General features: G+C 42.3%; 1 protein-coding gene across 1 annotated transcript in view; it reads right to left on the bottom strand.

Moving 5' to 3' along the window:
* LOC126778734 (neurofibromin-like) overlaps nt 1-23,132 on the bottom strand; it is a 76,713-nt gene that overhangs the window by 8,720 nt on the left and 44,861 nt on the right. The window contains exons 48-56 of the mRNA XM_050502356.1: nt 22,590-22,728; nt 12,491-12,709; nt 11,280-11,359; nt 10,801-10,934; nt 9,754-9,894; nt 9,126-9,205; nt 7,586-7,761; nt 7,403-7,515; nt 265-348 (exon numbers count right to left, since the gene is read on the bottom strand). Of these exons, the coding sequence (XP_050358313.1) occupies nt 265-348; nt 7,403-7,515; nt 7,586-7,761; nt 9,126-9,205; nt 9,754-9,894; nt 10,801-10,934; nt 11,280-11,359; nt 12,491-12,709; nt 22,590-22,728 (1,166 nt within the window). The remainder of the gene's footprint in view (nt 1-264; nt 349-7,402; nt 7,516-7,585; nt 7,762-9,125; nt 9,206-9,753; nt 9,895-10,800; nt 10,935-11,279; nt 11,360-12,490; nt 12,710-22,589; nt 22,729-23,132) is intronic.

Raw genomic sequence — 23,132 nt, 5'->3', positions numbered from 1 at the left:
TTATTCTGGGCTTGGTGGTCACCCTCGGCTGGTGGTGCCGGTGCCTTGTTGGCCTGGGCATAAATCTGGGGTAGATACTCCAGATATTTTAATCCGCGAACTTTGGATAACAAGTGATCTGGCAATTTAGGCATCTCTATAAATCTATGTTGATTTCATTCAAGTATTTAGCACTTTTGAATAGTCATTTTAGATTATATTCAAGTAAAGCTACAACCGGTTCGGAATGTTCTACAAAAATAGGACCAGAATAGGCCAACTCACGTCGAGTCCGCTGTCAATTTCCAAGTCCCTCGCGGCGTCCCCGGTCGCACCGTGCTGCACACTGTGAGCACGACCTTCGCTATCCTGCGTTTCAAAATGGTTATTTATAATTTGAACGATATGGTTGCTTGGTACGAATTAAAGGCAAAATTTCGATACAACTTGGTTTAATATATTATTTTGTCTTACTTTTGCCCATCCATTTGCCCATTTTGAAAAGATTTCGTAGATCAGCGGTTTTGGGGACATGACATTACTAGGTACGGGCTTTGTGCCCGTCTGGGTTTGTACCACCCACTCTTCAAACATTCTACCACTAATCAGCAATAATTAGTATCGTTGTCTTCCGGTTTCAACGGTGAGTGTGCCAGTATAACTAGTCACAAGGGACACAACATCTTAGTTCCCAAGATTGGTAAAATTTAATAAGCAGGTAGCAGTTAATATTTTTTACTTTATCGAGGCCCATTTGTCCTTCCGCTAAAGAGCATATACTCTAAACAGAAAAAACCAAGTCGTTGACGACATTTTGACTTAAAATCGTAACACGAACAAACGTGGATCCAAAATTTGTGCGTATCGTGTTATTTACAGTGCCAAGTGTTATTGATAATTATCTGTAGCGTGGATAGAGCTTTGAAACTTTCAATACAAGATCTTAGTTGAGCTGAAAAAAACTGCTGTTCTAATATCGGAAATTAACAAAGTAAATATATGTTGATAACACTATTATTACGAAATGTAAAAGAAATTCGTTCGCGAATAAAATTGTCTTCAATCATTCAATATCATAATTCTGGTTCCACGTTTCATAAATTTAACTAAAATATTCGCTAGTGGGGAAATTGATAAATACCTAGCTATGGATTTACTTTTCAGATATAAGCGAATTTCGCTAAGAGCGAATGTTTTGTAGTTATCTTAGTCTATGGTTTTGGCTTTTATATTATGGGTATAGAAAATATTGTTGTTACCATTTCGCATTTAGAAAAGCACCATCCCTTTGTATATAGAACAATGGGTAGGTAAATAAAGCTATAAGTAAAACTAGTAAGGACAGCATTATCGATTATATCTGAAAGGTTTTAAGGCTTCGTGTACATGGACGCGCCTACCGCTTGTACATTGTATGACTATCAATGATACTTAACCAGCCGTTTACATGAGCAAATCCTTTGACTTATTAAAAGCGACACTGTCTTTTCGGTTTATTGGCCAGTATGGCTAGGCTGCAAGCTTCACGTCCTGAGTAGTACCCCGAGTCGGATCAATGAAAATTTAATTGTGCTTTTTTTGTTCGCTCAAAGTTGGTAGTGTTGACACTTATGCCTCGAGAAGTACGTAAATCAATTGCTCCTGTCCCTGAACTATCAAACTGTGGCGTCCACCACATGTGCATCCCACTAACATACATACTTACACACATATTATAAACATACATAAACACACGTCCAAACAAACATACTACACAACACATTCCAACTCAACATAGAATATTGGATTGACGACACAACGGACGATCGAACGTACACAGTGGACAACCCGCATTGCTTATCTCCGTTGTGACGTCGTCCTTTGTTCTGTGTTGAGGCCCCGCCTACCGGTGCAAGCGCATTGGAGCGACGGATCTTTTATATTGGCTACGAATGATCCTACCAACGTTTACGACTTACGCATTATTCATTATTCTACCACCGTCATAACCGTTACTTGCGCTTCAAAATAATTCGCTTTGTGTTTAAGTATTGTGCTCGTGTTTATGTGTACATATGTGATCTTCTATGCCTGTATAACGTTATTTCTTCTGTGTGCATATATTGTGTGTATAACGTGTATATAATATACACGTTTATGGACCATCCGCGTGAGTTTCATTTCTTATTATAATATTCTCACAGACCCTAACACACGCATCACTCACCCATAACTGGTGACCCCGAGCTGTAATTTTTAAAGAACACCATGAGCGAAAGCAGCGATTCTGCTAAGTCATGCACTTCACAAAATGGCGGTCATAACGTGACCAAGCGAAAACCACGCCCTATGCAGCGCGTTAATACTGACGGCGAACGCTCTGGAACTTTTAACGCCGGTCTTCGACTACCATCTTTTTACCCTGATGACCCGGAAGTCTGGTTCGCACAAGTCGAGGCTCTATTCGCGAACGCCGGAATTACTGGTGACTCCACCAAGTTCAATTACGTCATCGGCAACCTCGACCACCAATATTCGCGCGAGGTCAAGGATATTTTACTGGCTCCACCTGCTGCTGATAAATACAATAAATTAAAAACCGAGCTAATCAAGCGACTTTCGGCTTCTCAAGAGCGTAAGGTGAAACAGCTTCTCATGCATGAAGACCTTGGAGATAGAAAGCCATCCCAATTCCTGCGTCATCTCCAGAACCTCGCGGGCCAGAACGTGCCTGAGGACTTTCTCCGTACCATCTGGTGCAGTCGCCTGCCCGGAAACATCCAGACCCTTCTCGCATCACAGCCTCATAGCCCACTAGAGACCCTTGCAGACTTGGCCGACAGAGTGCAAGATATAGCATCCCCACCGCACCACATTGCTGCGACATCTGCGCATGGACCCAGTTTACAGTCCATGGCTGGTGAGATCGCCGAATTGCGGAGAATGGTTAAGGATCTGACCCTTGAGCTTGGCAGACGACCCCGCTCGAGGACTCGACATCAGCGCCGTGACAGAAGTGGATCATCCAGACGTTCCGAGTCCAGCTATCGGAAGTATCCGATATGCTGGTATCACCAACGGTTTAGGGACGGCGCAACGAAGTGCATAAAGCCGTGTGACTTTTCGAAGGCGGGAAACTCTCAAAGCAGTCGGTAATGACGACTACCGATTGTTCCAGCCCAACACCAGGTCGTCTATTCGTCACTGACCGCCGGACCAAGAACGAGTTCCTTATCGACACGGGCAGTGACCTGTGCGTATTTCCTCGGGCCCAACACAACCAGTGCAAGCAGACTGGCTATCAACTGTCGGCGGCTAACGGCAGTGTCATCAACACGTATGGTTTTGTTAATTTTAATTTAGATCTAGGCTTACGCAGGGATTTTCCTTGGCGCTTTATTGTTGCGGATGTAACCAAAGCTATCATAGGTGTAGACTTTCTTTGTAAATACAATTTATCTGTAGACGTAAAAAATAAGCGCCTAGTAGACAATATCACCTCACTTACTTCAATTGCTGAGCTTTACTACAATAAAGATACTTGCAATGCTTTTTCTGTAAAGGTCATGACTGGTGAATCTCGATACCATTCTATTCTGTCGCAATACCAAAGATTAATCCGACCATCCGGTATGCCTTGCACACCTAGGCATAACACCGTACACCATATACGCACCACACCTGGACCTCCCATATCTTGCACTCCCCGCAGGTTAGCTCCCGATAAGCTCACCATAGCTAAGCGCGAATTCGAGATTATGCTGAGCAACGGCACTGCACGTCCTTCAGACAGTCCATGGTCGTCGCCATTACATTTAGCTCCGAAGAAGGACAACGGATGGCGACCTTGCGGGGACTACCGCAAGCTCAACGCGAGGACAATTCCGGACATGTACCCCATCCGACATTCCACGATTTCGCGCATAATATATCAGGTTGTACAATTTTTTCTACAATCGACTTGGTTAAAGCTTACAACCAAGTGCCGGTTAGTGAAGATGACATCCCAAAAACTGCCATTACAACCCCGTTTGGTTTGTTCGAGTTCCCATTCATGACCTTTGGTCTCAGGAACGCAGGCCAAACGTTTCAAAGGTTGGTTGACGAGATGACTCGCGGGTTAGATTTTGTTTACCCTTACCTGGATGACTTCCTAGTTTTCTCCAAAAGTCAGGCCGAACACGAGAAGCATCTGCATCAACTGTTCGGGAGAATGCGAGACTACGGCATGCTGGTCAACTCAGCCAAGTGTGTCTTCGGTGCCGAGGAGGTAACGTTTTTAGGTTACAGAATTTCGGCAGCTGGTACCAAGCCCTTATACTCTAAGGTAGACGCCATCAAGCAATTCCCAGTACCTAAAACTGTCCAACAGCTGAGACGTTACCTAGGTATGTTGAATTTTTACAGGCGATTTATACCTCAGGCTGCTAAAATCCAACAGCCCCTCCACGCCTTACTCACTGGTTCAGTGAAGGGCTCCCACCCAGTCCATATATCTGGCGAAGCTCTCGCAGCATTTAACCAGAGTAAGGAGAGTCTTTGTGATGCCACTTTACTTGCACACCCAGATATCCAGGCCAAACTAGCTCTCGTCACAGATGCGTCTGACCAGGCTATGGGGGCAGTCTTGCAGCAACACAAAGATGGGATTTGGCAACCGCTAGCATTTTTCTCACGGAAACTGAGTCCGGCACAGCAAAAGTATTCCCTTCTTCCTTCCTTTCCTTCTTCTTGCTATCTACGAGGGAATCAAACACTTTCGCCACATGCTAGAGGCGCGACATTTCACAGTCTATACTGACCACAAGCCATTGCTTTACGCCTTCCACGAGAGGAAAAGTAGCAGCTCCCCTCGTCAGTATAGACACCTGGATTTCATAGCGCAGTTCACCACAGACATTCAGCATATATCTGGCAAAGATAATGTTGTTGCTGATGCCTTGTCCCGGGTGGACGCACTACAGAGCCCTGTCGCCATTGAAACACTCGCCAAATCCCAAATCAACGACCCTGAATTAACACTTCTACTCGGTGGTGAATCTTCACTCCGCCTCTAGAAGAAGACAATTGACGGTAGCCTAATGTCACTATACTGTGACGTAAGCACCCCTATGCCGAGACCATTCGTGACTAAATCACTTAGGCGTCAAGTCTTCGACAGTCTGCACTGCCTTAGTCACCCTGGTGCTAATGCGACTGCCAAACTTGTATCGCAGCGATACGTGTGGCCAGGTGTGCGGAAAGACTGCCGCGAATGGTCACGGAAGTGCCTGGATTGCCAACGTGCCAAGGTCACAAGACATGTGACAGCACCATTAGGCACCTTCGAATTACCACGAGCCAGGTTCACTCAAATTCACATTGACCTAGTGGGACCTCTTCCGCCATCTGAAGGTTTCAAATATTGCCTCACAGCTGTAGACCGTTTTACTAGATGGCCTGAGGCGATACCTATCGCAGACATAACAGCTGAGACGGTTGGCAAGGCACTGCTGTCGGGATGGATATCCCGTTTTGGCTGTCCGACAGACATCGTTACCGACCGCGGACGTCAGTTCGAGTCCGCTCTGTTTAACTGCCTGTCCAAGATAGCCGGGTTTCATCATCGACGAACCACCGCCTACCACCCCGCATGCAATGGTCTTGTAGAGCGATTTCATCGACAGCTGAAATCATCGATCATGTGCCATGCCGATAGCCATTGGACCGAATCGCTACCTCTGGTCCTCCTTGGCATGCGCAGTTGCATCAAAGAAGATCTCAACTCTTCATCCGCGGAGCTCGTATATGGCGAACCTCTTCGCCTCCCCGGAGAATTTTTCAATTCCTGTGTAGACGGTACCAAGGACCTTTCCGACTTCACCGCTCGCCTGCACAGGATAGTTAATGATCTCCGACCCTCTCCAGCCTCACGTCACGCGAATAATAAAGTCTTCGTATTTAAAGACCTCGCTTCCTCCACCCACGTATTACTCAGGGAAGACGCGGTGCGGGGATCTTTACAACCACCATACACCGGCCCTTATAAGGTTGTACAAAGCGGAGACAAAGTCTTTAGAATACTAGTCAAGGGTAAACAGGTCTCCGTCTCCATCGACCGTCTAAAACCAGCGTACATGGCCACAGAACCCGCCACAAGCATCGAAGTCCAGCACGGCAACATCAGCCAAGCTAAAGATGCTGTGTGCCCCGATGTCCGAGCAACTCGCTCGGGTCGAAAGGTCCGATTCCCGGATTTTTACCGTCCGTAGGGACGCTCTCTGATGTGGCGTCCACCACATGTGCATCCCACTAACATACATACTTACACACATATTATAAACATACATAAACACACATCCAAACAAACTGTCTACACAACACATTCCAACTCAACATAGAATATTGGATTGACGACACAACGGACGATCGAACGTACACAGTGGACAACCGCATTGCTTATCTCCGTTGTGATGTCGTCCTTTGTTCTGTGTTGAGGCCCCGCCTACCGGTGCAAGCGCATTGGAGCGTCGGATCTTTTATATTGGCTACTAATGATCCTACCAACGTTTACGACTTACGCATTATTCATTATTCTACCACCGTCATAACCGTTACTTGCGCTTCAAAATAATTCGCTTTGTGTTTAAGTATTGTGTTCGTGTTTATGTGTACATATGTGATCGTCTATGCCTGTATAACGTTATTTCTTCTGTGTGCATATATTGTGTGTATAACGTGTATATAATATACACGTTTATGGACCATCCGCGTGAGTTTCATTTCTTATTATAATATTCTCACAGACCCTAACACACGCATCACTCACCCATAAAACTAAGTCAGTCATCAAACAGATTTGAGAGTGAGGAGTAATAATAAAAATAATAATAATGTAACGAGTAAAGTGAAGTAAGGAGCAGGTTTTGGAGAGGAGGCGCTGGTGTATGTAGGTGTTAAAATTTTGGCTGGTAGAGGAGAGGTGGAGAGAGTTGATGGGGATTGCGTGGGGATATTAATGCTCGGGGTGGAATCATCCATTACGCAATTTAAATTGTTGATATATTTCCAATATAAAAAAAATAAAGGGATTTGTAGTGTCTACACAATGTTTTAAGTCCACATTTGGATATACGAACACAGTTGGCTATCGAAAGGTGCTCCATGTGTGCGTTCTTGGTATGCGCGTTCCATTCAAATATGAACTTTAAGTAAATTGTTGATACTTTAATTTCCTTTACCACGTGTAAAACATGCTGCAGTGTGATCGAATCGTACACAAGTTCTTTGACCTTCTACACTTCGATAAAAGGATAGCAATATAATAAGAAGTCTCCGAACGGACGAAGGGAGGAGAATCGTGAGCTCTGAAACTTGGGAAAGACTCGAGGACAGAAGGCAAAAGTCGGGTCCAGTAGTGGGCTGTGATCGATTTAAAAATGACGCAATAAACATCGTTACATACCCGACGGCGTTCAACGGCGGGACAGTAGTGGTCGCAATTATCCGGCAACCATTTCGGCAGCGAGCGCTCGACGGGACACCGCGACCGGACCTCCTCGCTGACGCACACCAGCGCTGTAACATACGATAAGTCAAAAGTTAAAGAACGTTCGAAGAGAAGCGGCGGTGTACTGCAGTGCGGTACCCGTGAGGTAGGCGACGGTGCGCGTGGTGAGCTGGAACTTGTCGCGGGCGGGGCGCGCGGCGAGGGCGAGCAGCGCGGACAGCACGCGGCACGCGCGCGACACCGTGCCGCCCGCCGGGTGGCGGAACCCCTTGATGAGGTGGCCCACCAGCGCGAAGTGGAAGTTGGAGCGGAAGCTGGCGGGATTGAACACGTCGGCGCGGGTTTTTTAATAGAATCGCGGCATTCGTTGCTTTATTATTATTATTATTTTACAGATAACCCAAACACATTACATGTAACGTGGATTTGATTCTCTTAATTTATTAGCACCGAAAAATAATGCTTAATCTACATAAATCTATACAAATAACTACAATTGAAAAATCTGTCTGTGATTTGAAAATACCTGCCCCTTTTAAATTTAATATGGCTATTTTCGAGTTACCGAAACCAAAACATTCATTTATTTTTATTTGTCTGTGTGTCTGCACAAATAAAATGTGCAAATAAATGTGTCTGTTAGTCTGGGATAATCTTTGAAACGGCTAAAAATTGCATCCCGGATTTGCCAGTGAGCCAGTAACTACAGACGCATGACATATAACATCTTAATTTCCGAGGTTGGCAGCGCATTGGTAATAGAAAGATCGTTTAAAAATTTTTAAATAGCTATTTTTTATGGGCGTTGGTGACCACTTACCACCAAGTGGCCTATTTGCCAGTCCGCCTACTTATTATATACATATATAAAAAGGAAAGACCGGAAACGTTGTCCGCCTGTGTAAATACAAATCGTGCAGCGCCCTCTATTGTACAACGTTCACTCGTATTTTTACACGAATATATGTGGCAACTTTCATAGTGATTGACAAAAGGATCTTGGATTTATATAATAAAGAAATATTTTATACGCCATGGGTGAGTCTCATATTGGTAAACAGGCTTGGTACTGTTGTGTAATAAATATCATTAAATCGATTCCTGGCATTGAAAATTTTTATGACCCTCCCTCAATCTTTAGAAATAAGTTTTTTAATTATGATAAAATGCATGATTAGTTTTAATTAATATTTTTTATAATTTAAATTATTATTATGATATCTCTTATTTATTTTTTACTGATTTTTATTATAATTTTTCATTTATGAATCTGGAAGTGCTATTTATACTTGTAATTGATATGCATATTATTGTTTTAAAAGTTCATTTATAAATGTTTTGTATGTATGTTGAAAGTGTGTATTTACAAATAAATACATAAAATAAATATATAGAAATATGTATTTAAGAATAATAAGGGCACAGTATGATCATACAAGCGAAACTCCACTAATTTCAAAGGGCACTTTAAACGTTGAATATGAATCACATAAAAAGTTACAAATTATAATGAAATTCCTGATTTCTGAGCTAGGCTCAAAGACCTGTATTACAGAAATCAGTGTCCTCTCATATTTTAGTGACATATCGTTCTATGTAAATAAAAAATAAATGATTATTTAATTATTTCTTACTGTATACTAAATGGGTTCGATTATATGTTTAACAATGTACTCACCTCAGTCCGACGGCGTGATCGAGTGGCTCGAAGTGCCATTCGAGGGGCTTCCGTGTTTCCATCAACACATCCTCCAATGTCTGTTGAACACAAATGATTAAATGTCATGAACGCATCTCTGCGGCTTGCAGCTTCAATTTATATGAGCTAATGTATACGGTTCTACAGCAGGATCCCAGAAAGCGTACGAAATGCTTCTGTTAATAGTATAAAAAAAATTAAACGAACGCTTGTTTACAAAAGTTTATTATACAATTAGTGAATTTATAGTTGTGGGAATGAAACGATCACCTGCTGGCTATTTTTTATACTGAAAGTTCGTAAACGAGACTTGATAAAATAACCCGCCGAGTTTCTTTCGCCGGATCTTCTCAAGTCAGTATATTTATTTTTCGAACCGGAAGTAGTTTCTAATTTGACTAACAATAAGTAGGTGTAATCTATGTTGAACAAAGTAATCAAAAGATTTGATTTTTCTGTTATATTTTCTCTTATGGTAAGTTGGTGGTGGTTAATATTTCTTTCAGCGCCAATATCTATAGCGGTGGTGACCACTTACCAGCCGATGGCTCATTTGTCAGACTGCCAGAATATTTGAACGTAAAATAATAATAACTGCTTCACGTACTTTATTATCAAAAGCTCCTTGCGAGTCCAGGGTGTGTAAATTCTGTTCCATCAGGGCGAGACCGGCCGCGTATAGCGTCGGGTCGTCCAACTGTAGAACGGATAACGCGACCCAGAACAGCGCTTTGTGGATTGGTGATTCCTGTTGGGATAAAATATGACCAATGTATATAGAGAACCGAGATCGCCAGTGGCTGGAACTCGTGAATAGTAACGGGAGATTACCGGTTCAAGAAAATCATGGCTTCATGAAATTGTGGCAACTCGTGTCCAATAAGCCCTCTCGAGAGGAGGGAATGTACCCATCAGTGGGACGTTTACTGGCTGTTAATTACTTATTAGGTAATTATTAAGTGGTAGGATTGGTCAACATTATGCAAGCTTTAAGCAAGTTTGGTTTTGAAAGGAGAGGGAGCCATAATATCTTAGATTCCATTGTAAATAAATGGTTCATACTTCTTAATAGTCCTTTAGGGACATTAACTTTTTTCGATTAATATACGTAGTTACGATGTATTTTTATTTTTTTATAGAATAGGAAGGTGGACGAGCATATGGGCCACCTGATGGTAAGTGGTCACCAAACGCCCTTAGACATTGGCATTGTAAGAAATGTCAACCATCGCTTATAGCCAATGCGCCACCAATCTTGGGAACTAAGATTTTATGTCCCTTGTGCCTGTAATTACACTGGCTTATTAATAATAATTATTATTATTAATTACATGTATGTCGGTAGATGGCACTAGTAGTAAAACGCGCTGGATAAATCCTCAGTCAGAATTATAAAATGTTTTGTTATATAATTTTATTGTTTTTCAATACAGTTCTTTATTTCAAGTGGTGTTTGATTACTCATAGGCGGTTAATAGGTAACCAAACTTTTTTATATGATCTTGAGCGTATCCATGAAACCTGACATACTGATGCAAACCATAAGAAACGCACTTATCCAAATCCATCAACCATGAACTTTAAATATAGTTTAAGACTTCGCTAGATTAACTACGAGTCTATCCATACTATTAACTATCCACAAATATCTTACTGGGTGTAACAGTGGCTGCAGTCTCGTCAGGCACATGATGATGGCCTCCAGCAGCGCCACATCGTTGAACGACTCCAATGCCTTCGCGAGCATGCGCAGGAGTTGCTTCATATCGTCATTTGTTACGTGCTTACCTGTAACATCGGAAGGAATCAGCAAACTAGCAAAGATATACTTTACTGATTCTAATTGTGAATACACATTTTTTTTCTCATTCAGCAGTAGCTGGTACATGGTTCACTTTGTGGTGGTGGCTTTGTGCAAGCCGGTAGGGGCAGATACCACCCACTCATCACATATACTACCTTCAAACAGCAATACTTTGTTGTGTTTCGGTGTTTAAAAGCTGAGTGTCCAGTGATTTAAATACACTAGAGACATAACATCTCCAATCATAAATAATATTAAGTTATAAGATAAAATAAAATATCTTTTTGCTCCCCCTGTGTATAGATCATAGATTACTTTTCTAGACTTACTGATACATCCGAACACGATCAACGCACGCGGCTGAAGCGCCGGGTTGTAGCAAAACGCAAAGTTCTTCACTAAAGATGTCCTGCAAGCAAAGTGTTCATCAAAATCTTGACCGTTTCATACCTACGCGCAATTTTTCAAAAAAAGAAACATGACAATGCGTTTTTACATGTAGTTTCTACTATATTTAAGTAAGCTCGTAATCACGGCTATTGTAATTGCGTGGAACGGAACGACCGGTAGATTTGTAACATATAAACCGATGGTCATTAAAATTATTGATAATTAAAGAGAGTCGATGAATCATTATGGCATAAAATAAATAAAAACATATAATAGTTTCGTTTTTTTCATAAATATATTTTGCTTATTATTATTATAATAATATATGGCAGCGAATTATAGAGTATACGCTCCACACGTGGGTGCATGTAGAAAGCGATGGCAAAGATATGACGGCATCGTGCCGGTAGCCGTCACGGCTTACTCTGCCGAAACACTATTAGATATTACATTAAGAAGGAATGATCAGCTCAATGATGTATTTTTAATTAAATCATAAAGTTGTTGAAGAGGAAGGCGTGGTTGGCGTGGTTGGTCGATACTTGCCTTTCACGCTAAGGTTGTGGGTTCGATTCCCACCCAGGAAAGATATTTGTGTGCATGAACATGTCTGTTTGTCCTGAGTATTTATTTATTTATTTATTTAGTGTACAGGAAACAAACAGTGAAATAATTACAATAAAATAAAAAATATAAAACAATTCTTAAACCAAAACAGTTTCCATTTATAAATTAATCATAAGTAATTACAAAACAAGACATTTTTTATATTTAATAGGTGCATGAAATTATATAATTTATTTATATAATTTAATTTAATATAAATTTAATTTTTAAATCAAGAAAACATAATTTAATAATAAATAATCAAATTATAATTAATTAATTAAAAATGCATGAGTAAATTAAGGCTCTTCAGAGTATAATATTTCTTTTACTTGCAGTTTGAATTTTTTAAGGGTATGGGTGTAATTATCTATATAAGAATGTATTTACAAAAGAAAAGTATATATGTAGTATATCAGTTGTATGGTTACCATAGTACGAGAGCTCTGCTTAGTTTGGGATCAGATGGCCGTGTGTGAATAATGTCCCAGAATATTATTATAATTAGTTACTGTTAACTAAGATATATACATATTCCACTCACCACGTGTTCAACCAGTCACAGTTCGGTATATCCTTCATACACGTCTCCATGACCTCGAGCAACGCGTCTGCGATGATCTCCAACGACTGTAGTGGAAGACATTCGCGGTCAGACTGCGAGCCGCCCGGCTGAGCCCCTGTGAGGGCACCCACTAGACCTCCGGATGCTGAAGGCGCTCCACAACTCAATTCCGAGCAAGTGTACGAATGCTCCGAGTACCTGATTTGTTTAAATAAAATATTAATTATACGATTAACGATTGCTATATTCAATTATCCCTTACGATTGTACGATCGGTGGTATTGGTGGTATTTGAGGCGTTACTCATATTACTCGTTACTCGTACTTAAGGATCAGAAGGCTACGAATGTCGAATACTAGAGTAACTGTATGAAGACAAGTAATAAAAAAATGGAAATGAAAATTAAAAACAATTTTAGTACCATTAGCAAAACAATATTTTTTTAATATCGTAATTTAATTTATTGATTTAAATTTATTTAACACAAATTATCTTAATATAAACGTTTTACATAACAATAAAACGGTTATTATGTGCCGAAAGAAAACACAGCATCGCATTTTGAAGAAGCAGTGTCGACTCACCTTTATTGTTGTACTTACTCTCGTGTGTCTCGACCCGAATCCATAGATGTTCATCCTCTACCTTATTTGAAATATCTATGGTCATATCTCACCGCAAGGCGTGAACCGGCCTGTCAAAGTCATTGGAGTATTCACCAGGAAAAACATTCCTGCGATGCTGTGTTTTCTTTCGGCACATAATAACCGTTTTATTGTTATGTAAAACGTTTATATTATGTGCCTTGTAGAAAACACAGCATCGCATTATGAAGACGACGTGTTTGATATCTGCTGGTGACAAATAACACACACGCAATGTTGAATTAGACTTTAAACATTAAATTACTAATATGTTTAAACCATAGACCTAAGAATAAAAAATTTAAAAAACTTAAGATTAATCTAAAATTCTTTATTCTGTAAAAATAACTTCTATTATAAAAATGAATAATTAATTGCCATTCTCCTGCAATTGACATTAAATTGACCAAACATAAAAGTTTTTATTTATATACCTATTATTCTGCAATTTGAGATATATAAAAGAAAATATTTTATACACTATATTTAAACCCGAATGGGTTTAATAAAATGCAACAGAAAATAATAAAATAAATGAGTATTATACTGCAATTAGAAATAAAAAACAGAAGTATAAATTATAACATATTAGTGTAGTGTAGTATATAAGCAGATGACACATGGTATTGAGGGGCAGTAATAAATTTATCTTCAAACCATAAACATTCACTTTATTTACCTAGTCCCGTCCTTACAATACGCCCCCGAGGCACAATATAAACAAAATAACAAAAAACTTAATAAACTCTTAAATAATTGAAAATAATTATAAATATTAATTATTAACAAACTAATCCTATTCTCTTAATATATAGTATTTATGAGATCAATATAATCACAATGAAGTCATCACATTAAATTATTTTAAAGTAATCAAATAAATTATAGTCAAATTCGCGTTCCTGTGTATCAATCTCTCGGCAATAATGCTTTCTTAGGGTATCAATAGCTTTCCAGTTACCTCTTTCTAAAATTTCTTCTACAGGTCTATTTTCTAGCCAAGCTAGAGAAGCTATTGCTGATCGACATGAACCTGGTGAGGCATCAATTCCTGTATCCTTTAGAACAGAACGCACCCATCCTCCTATCACAGTCCCAGAAGCTGATTTTGGAATACCTCTTATTGTGATAAACAGATGATCTATATCTTCTGTCCGTCTACTTTCAGTTGCTTGAATTAAAAGACGTATCCATCGAACTGGGCATAAATTAATTTCCTGATTAGGTAGAAGTCTCCAACCAGACTGGCGTCTGGATCCATTATCAGTTTTAGCTCCGAATACAGGCCAAAAACAAATCTCTTGCCCCTTGTCGATGAAGTGATGTTTAGATAATCTTAATAATGTCAAATCATGTAATCCGCGCCCTGATGTTAAAAGTAAAATTGTTGCAGTTTTTCTTGCAATATCGAATAATGAGTCAGCCTTGGGGTTATTTTTAAGCCATTCTATCACTTGTCTAGCATCCCAAATTGGTGGTTTAAATGATGGTGGTTTAGAATTGTTGATGGCCTTCAAAACTTATTTCACCATAAAGTCAGAAGATATAGTACAACTTTGCCCACAAAATGTTGCCACTGCTGATTTATGAACCAACATAGTACTATATGCTAAACCTTCCTTTAAAAAAGTATCTGCAAGAAATTGAGCTACGTCTTCTGGTCTGGGTTATTTGGGGTCTAATCTACTAGCATTACACCAAGCTAACCATCTCTTAATAGCTGGTTCATATGTGTCAAGAGTAGATCGACGCCAACTCCTTTTAATGAGGTCTTTTTCGGCCTGAGACCATGTGGCTATCTTGTCCGCCCATCCCCAATTTTCCAAACCTTCAGAACTAGCTGGTCTATCTGTGGAGGTGGACGCCCTGTTGTCAGGTCCACCAAAACCTTGTGTAAGTTGGGCACTGTCATGGGCTCGTCCAGAGCTCGTGCCTGAAGATCTGCCTTCCAAAAGGGTTGGTCCCAATCCGGGGCTACTAGTAGGTAGGTGCCTCTCGCCCTGTTCAGATGAGAAAGTACCCTTGGTATTAGATTTGGGGGAGAAAATAACCAGCCACAGCTGAGGTACCCAGAAACCTGACATTGTCATCCTGTTCAGGACCGCACCCCAACCGATGTCTGAAGCGTCGGTAGTCAAAAAATGCGATACGGATATCGAGTGAATGGGGGTTGTTAGATAAACGGCTCCGAGCCACCACTGTAAATCCGTCATCGCCCTCCGCGGGAAGATTAACTTTGTTTTTGGCAGATTGCGAGGGAATTGTCTTAAAAAGATCTGTAGGTGCCGACTGTGAAGTCTCCCCCTCGATATCACGAAGCATGCAAAGTTTAACTGCACTAGCAGGCATTGTAGTTGCCGTAGATTGCAAGCTTTCTTGGTTAACAGGTTTGTTAAGGTAGTAGAAATTGATGTCTGCTTCTTGGTCGGAAGAGACATGATATTCCGCTCTGTATCCCAATTTATGCCTAGAATGTCCAGGGACCTCACTGGAGTCAACGTTGACTTCGTGTAATTGATTTTCCATCCTAGGGACTCCAAAAGCTCCACAACCTCCGCGGTCTGTGATGCCAACTTGGAAGGGTCCTGGTGTACCAAGAGAAAATCGTCTAGGTACACCACAACTCGCATCCCTCTCTTGCGTAGAGCCTCCGCGACCCAGCAAGTGACTGCTGAGAAAAGCCGGGGTGCTGATGCTAGGCCGAATGGTAGTGAGGTCATTTGAAGCATTTCCTGTTTGTAAAACAGGCGCAGAAATGGTCTGTGGGAGGCAGTAATAGGTAGATGGAAGTAAGCCTGTGATATGTCGGCTTTTACCAACCAATCGCCTGGTTGAAGGAATTCTGGTATGGTGGCATGGCTGATAAATTGAAAATGTTTTGTTTTCACAAATCTGTTTAGCTGGCGTAGGTCGAAGATGGGTCTGAAGCCACCATCGCTTTTCTTTACTAGAAATACCCGGGAGAAGAAACCGGGAGTCAAAGAAACTGGTCTTTCTAAAATTCCAAGACTCTTTAACTCCTCGATTTGTAAAGTCATTTGTACAGACGGTTTTGTAGCATACTACTGTTGTAGGGTATACTAAGGGAGGTCTTTGAACAAAGGGTATCCGAGACCCCGATATTACTTTCAGAATAAAAGATGTTGCTCCGAGCTCCTCCCACTTTTTCCTGAAATCTCTTAATTGCCCCCCTCGGAACCCCTGCTTGGCGTCACTGTCTCGCTTGATCAAAGGTACGAAAGGAGGATTTTTTACCTCTACCTTTACCTTTGCCTCTGGTCTTATACTCATTACCTTGAAAATTAAGATTCCTCCGAGCAGCCTCATATCTAGGTTTCTTTGGGACAGAGCCAGAAAATGAGCTAGGAGTTTGGGGCTGAGTGAGAAGGGTTTTTTCTCTTAAATGTTGTTGTTGAATTTTTTTCTGTTAACACCAATTTAACCATTGCTGCGGGCCACTAAAATTCTGAATTAAAGTATTTAATCTAACTTGATCAAATAAACAAGTTTCTGAAGGAGGAATATTTCTAAGTGCAAGCTGTATGCACTTGTTAGGTACCTCTTTAATTAGCTTCTCCCTTCTAGTTTCTATACACTCAGCCCGCTTACCACATACAATTTGTAATATGTCCTCAGAGTTTTTAAAAAATGATGTTCCTTTACCAACTGCAGAGACAATCTTCTCTAAAAGGGTTGATGCTTTTAATTCTTCCGGGGATTTAAAAGCCCAGTCAACTACTGACTACAAACCACTACGAAGTAAATCATTACTCTCAAACATTGCATTTGATAAGGCAGCCATAACATTCTCAGTGCCTACTAAATAATCCTTTGTTTTACTGAGGTGGCACAATTAATCATTTATTGCTAAGCTAGTAAAGCCAGGTGTGGCAGAAAAAGATTGTAATGACTTAGAGTATCTAACATTACACCAGGTTGGTAAGCCAAAATTTTGTAGTAGCTTTATTTTGTCAACGCTCTCCGGAAGAGCTGGTTTTATTAACTTCGTTGCATCAATATCAATCGCTACCTGGCCTAAATTAAGAAATGTGTCCGTAGCCTGAGGAAGAATTAAAAATGACTCGTTTGAACACTGATTATTTGACACTTGTGATTGTTTTGATTGGTTATTATGAGATCCGCCGAGACTTATTGAACTTGAGAATATAGATGTTAGATAAAAATCCTACCTGATTGATAAGCGCCTTCAAGCGAGGGTCCTCTTTAGAATCTCTTCTTTTGAAAGAGGGCCTTTCACTCTCCGTCAGAGAAGAACTTGCAGACGAATCTGAGTTTTTTTTTTTTTTTTTTATATCGCCGGGAGGGCAAATGACTCTACTCCACCTGATGGTAAGTGGTAGTAGAGTCCAAACGCGACGACGGCCAGTACAGACGGGGAAAACGTTCTGCACTAGCCGCCTTCGCCTTGCCGGCCCGCAAGATGCCTCTTCACGCCTCGTTTGAAGGAACCCGGGTTGTAAGAGGAGGGGAATACGTGAGCTGGTAAGGAATTCCATTTTTTGGAAGTGCGACAAAGAAAGGAGTTGCCAAATTTCTTTGTTCGCGATGGAATTGATGTCACAGTTAGGCGGTGACATCGAGAACCAGCCCGCGTGGACTTAAGAAGGAAGGGGGAAGCAGGAATTAGAGAGAATAATTCCTCAGAGCACTCGCCGTGATACAGTCGATAGAAAGCGCTCAGTGCTGCTATCTCACGACGCAATTGTAAAGGTTCAAGGGTGTTTGTGACCTTTACGTCGCCAATAATGCGTACGGCACGTCGCTGCAACCGGTCCAAGGCCTCAAGTAGGTACTTAGCGGAGCCATCCCAAAGGTGCGAGCAATATTCCACGCAAGACCGTACCTGTGTTTTGTACAGCAGGCACAGTTGTTGTGGCGTGAAAAAGCGCCGCACCTTGTTCAGAACTCCGAGTTTCCGTGAAGCTGTTTTTATAACAGCCTCGATGTAATCCCTTGGACTAAGGTCGCAGCGAACGTCAATCCCCAGCATGGCGATTTTGCTTTGCATCACCAGCGGAGTACCACAGAGGGAGGGAAGAGGGGAAAATGTTGACTTTTTCGCCGTGAGAGCGCATACCTGTGTTTTCTTGGCATTAAACTCAACAAGATTATCAGAGCCCCATTTGGCGATGAGATCTAACGTCCTATCGAGTTCAATGACAAGATTCTCCCGCCTCTCCTCAGTTTCCGCCCGCCCAGCCACTGCGCGTCCGTGGTATCCACCATGCACTGTACTATCATCTGCATAGCAATGTATGTTCCCAAGGGAGAGCATATCATTGATATGCAAAAGAAAGAGTGTGGGAGATAGCACAGATCCCTGGGGGACCCCAGCATTCACTACATAGAATTGTGAAGCGCAACCATCTACTAAAACACGAAGGCTACGCTTGTGTAGGAAGCTGGCAATCCAGGTGCATAGCTGAGCAGGCAGACCATATGCCGGTAGCTTGGAGAGAAGACTTCTGTGCCAGACCCTGTCGAAAGCCTTGGAGATATCGAGGCTGACAGCCAACGATTCTCCATGCTTGTCGATAGCTTCACCCCAGAGGTGTGTTACGTACGCTAGAAGATCACCTGTGGACCGTTTTGGTCGAAAACCGTACTGACGATCATTAATTAGACAGTGATCTTCTAGGTAATGGATCAGTTGGTTGTTTAAAATCCGTTCCATCACCTTACAAAGTACTGAGGTGATAGCTATTGGCCGATAATTTGCCGGGTCAGACCGATCCCCTTTTTTGGGAACCGCTTGCACATTAGCTCTTCTCCAAGCCTCCGGCACACTTCCCGAAGAGAGAGAAAGTTGGAACAGGCGCGTTAACACAGGAGACAGCTCCGCTGCGCACTTCTTCAGCACTATGGCTGGTATTCCATCGGGACCGCTAGCTTTCCGTACATCAAGTGATTGCAGCTCCGCACGCACATCACGTTGCCTGATTTTAATGTCAGGCATCGTATGGCCACATGCAGGTATTGTAGGTGGCAGTGCACTACAATCATCGATGACGGAATTGTCGGCAAAGAGTTTAGCCAGGAGATCAGCTTGCTCTTGCGGACTGTGAGCTAGCGATCCGTCCGGATTTCTGAGCGGTGGCAGCGAAGGTTGGCAGAAATTGTTTTGCACAGACTTGGTCAGACGCCAGAAGCTACGGGAGCCCCTAGGATGCGAAACAAGGTCATGACCAATCTGTACAATGCGCTGTGCATCCGCTCTCGTGTATGCCTTTCTACAGGACTTGGAATTTTTATTATAGTTTGCTTTCAGTGAGTCAATGTTAGATGCCCCGCTAATGCAGCCGTTGATCCACTTGCGATATGCCGCCTGCTTAGCTGATACAGCATCGGCAACTTCACGAGTGAACCAACGGTTACGCGTACTCCTACTGACGAGATCTGAGCTAGGAATGTAGTATTCCATTCCCAGCATGATCTCGCCAGCAACAGCAGCGGCACTAGCTGTCGGGTCATTCCCACTGAAGCAACGTTCCTTCCAAGGGACCGACGCATAGTAATCGCGCATACCGTCCCAATCCGCCGACTTATAGTGCCAAACGCGACGTTTGCATACCGCTAGTGGCGGCAGTTTGGCCTGTGGCACTCTGGTAGAAATAAGGCTGTGATCCGAAGAGCCAAGAGGAGCCTGAACCACAACCTGATATTCCACCGGGTGAGAAGTCAGCAGAAGGTCCAGTAGAGAAGGTGCTTGCCCATCAATGTCTGGGATCCTGGTGGGCTGATCAACCAGTTGGGTCGTCATTTGTGAGAGCAAAAGCATGAGCAGTCCTTCCAGCATGGTCAGTTTTGAGGGATTTCAACCAGGATTCGTGGTGAGCATTAAAGTCCCCCAAAAACACCAATTCCGCGTTAGGAAATTGCTCTTGCGCAGCATCTGCCACCCGACTAAGATGGTCAAATAGTCGGCTTGTCTCCAAGTCACCATTGTGGGATCTGTAGAGGCACACGTAGACTCGGCTCTGACGAACCAGGTCCACACGTACCACCAACATGGAGAAGGAGGGGTCCTCCAAGCAGCGCAGTCGGTGACAGCAAACATCCGTCCTGACGAACAAGCATACTCCGGCTTTCGCTTTGAAGGATTCTTCAAGCGTGTAGCCGGGATAATTAAGGTAGCTGGTATCGGCAGGACGGAGTATTTGTGTCTCCGTGAGAAACAACATTGCTGGCCGTGCTGTCTCGAGATGGTGGTGGACAGCGTTGAGGTTAGTGTGGAGTCCTCGGATGTTAGAGAACTCGACCTCAAACAGCGAGGGTATGGTGGGGGTGAGCACCGCTGTACGACCGTTATTTCTTTTTTGTTGCGCCATTTGGGAGAAATTAAATGGAAAAGAGACGTGAAGCGAGCGATGTATTGCCACGATAGGGATGGGCAAAGTGTGGAGGCGTGTTTCCCCAAGTGGTTGCCAAAAGGAAAAATACACTGACCCGCCGGACGGAAGGGCCCCCGAACCCCCCCGGAAGTGGCCGCCGGGACCCCACCTACCGGTCACCAACCGGCACGACGGTCCACCCCGAGATTATGCGTGGCCTGGTGGGGCAGCCTCACGAGCTGGTTAGGCACGCTCGGGCCCCTGTACTATGCCACGGGCGGCCAGCGGAACAGCCGTTTCTTCGGGTCTCCCTGACCGGCAGGTCAATACAGTTTCCCCCGGCATTGGTTCAACAGCCGTCTCCAACCGGACCAACACCCATCGCGGCAATACTCGCTCGGGCTCTGGCTGTACGCTGGCTGACCTCGAAACGCGGCTGCAAGCCACTTCACGAGTTTTTCACCATGCGTACGGTGGTAACAAGCCAGGCGGATGTTAGCATCCTACCACCAGTAAAGTCCGACCCGTCTTCGTTAGTAATCACAACGTTCGGTTCGTTTTCGTTCATTTTATAACTTAAAAGTTATTAAAAATTTCAAATCGTACATAACTTGGCGGCGAGTAACACACGCAATGACTTTGACAGGCCGGTTCCCGCCTTGCGGTGAGATATGACCATAGATATTTCAAATAAGGTAGAGGATGAACATCTATGGATTCGGGTTAAGACACACGAGAGTAAGTACAACAATAAAGATGAGTCGACACTGCTTCTTCGTAATGCGATGCTGTGTTTTCTACAAGGCACATAATAAATGATAATGTTCGTTTCTTGACGAACATAACAATACGTACTCATAAAACAAATATAATAAATATAAAAATAAATAAAAACAGAGTACCGTTAACAAAATATACATATTATTATTTTAATATCCAACAACGGAGTATATGTATAATATACCCGCTACGCAATCACAAGGTGCCACCCTGTTCCTTCATCAGCCGTCGCTCTGTATTCTAACTCTACGTTACTAGTTACGTTAGCTACAGTCGGAAGGCCGAAAAAGAACCAAAAACTATTATAAAACTAATTTAATAAATTAAAGTTAATTTTACAATTAAATGTACAACCTACTCGATGTAAGCTTTATAATATAATAATGGTGAGAACGTTATAATAAAGAAACTTATTTCTAAATTGCAATTTAGGATTCCCGATAAATGCACATTATCGTTTGGTTCGAGGGAAATCTACGTCAGCTATCTTCCTGGAGCAGCTTCGCGTAACTAGTTCCTATGTTAATTTGTTGAGTAACTGTAACAGCCTGTTAATGTCCCACTGCTGGGCTAAGGCCTCCTCTCCCTTTTAGAGGAGAAGGTTTAGAGCTTATTCCACCACGCTGCTCCAATTCGGGTTTGTAGAATACACATTTTTTTTTTTTTTTTTTATATTCGCCGGGAGGGCAAATGACTCTACTCCACCTGATGGTAAGTGGTAGTAGAGTCCAAACGCGACGACGGCCAGTACAGACGGGAAAAACGTTCTGCACTAGCCGCCTTCGCCTTGCCGGCCCGCAAGATGCCTCTTCACGCCTCGTTTGAAGGAACCCGAAAACATGTGACATAATTTCAATGAAATTAGACACACGCAGGTTTCCTCACGATGTTTTCCTTCACCGTCAAGCGCGAGATGAATTATAATCACAAATTAAGCACATGAAAATTCAGTGGTGCTTGCCCGGGTTTGAACCCACGATCATCGGTAAGATTCACGTGTTCTAACCACTAGGCCATTTCATAACTTTCTTGTCATTTTTTTAATTGTGTTTAGTCATTGTATTATGTGCTTCATGTGGTCTCCTATAATTGAAGAAGCACAAATTTTAAAACACTATTCCACGATGTATTGTACACGTGAGTGTATCCTTTGTTGGAGATCCTTAATAAATAAATAAATGAGAGCATCAGCTGATGAAGCGCTTGACAGCATAAGTGAGCGTTATTCGTAGTATATCTCGCTTTCAAATCGCCTATAGATGTTTTAAATAAAAAGTTGTTAGTATAAGTCAGTTGTTTACCATTCTGCAGTGTGTCTGTTGTAGGGACTTCTGAACGCGGTCACGGCAGCTGACTTCACTTTAGATATACCGAACATTTGGTAGAATTTCGGCAAAGCGAACTCGTCCAATGATAACATTAAGACTCGCCGCGTCTCCTCTGTGAAATAAACATTTCACAATACATAAATACTTTTAATGCACGAATCATAAATGATAAATTTCGAGAAAGTTCCACGATTGACTCTGATGTCGAACATTCTCGAACTAATAGAACCTTGACCTTGGAATCTCTTGTTGTTCAAGCACAGCGGGTTTACAACTTACCACAGGCTACAACAAAGCTTTGATTTTCTTATTATTATATAATATTGCCAAATGCTGCCAAATGCCAAATGCAACCTTCGTCAAGTCCTCAAGTCGTCTATACCGCAATGTTTGAAGACGAAAGTCTTCAACCATGCGTCTTACCTGCCATGACATACGGTGCCGAAACGTGGACACTAACTGCGGGACTAGTCCACAAATTCAAAGTCGCTCAGCGTGCTATGGAGCGAGCTATGC

This window comes from Nymphalis io, chromosome 27 (genome assembly GCF_905147045.1).
Source record: "Nymphalis io chromosome 27, ilAglIoxx1.1, whole genome shotgun sequence".
NCBI lineage: Eukaryota > Metazoa > Arthropoda > Insecta > Lepidoptera > Nymphalidae > Nymphalis > Nymphalis io.
The sequence above is the reverse complement of the archived record's forward strand: the minus strand, read 5'-3'. Positions and strand labels throughout refer to the sequence as shown.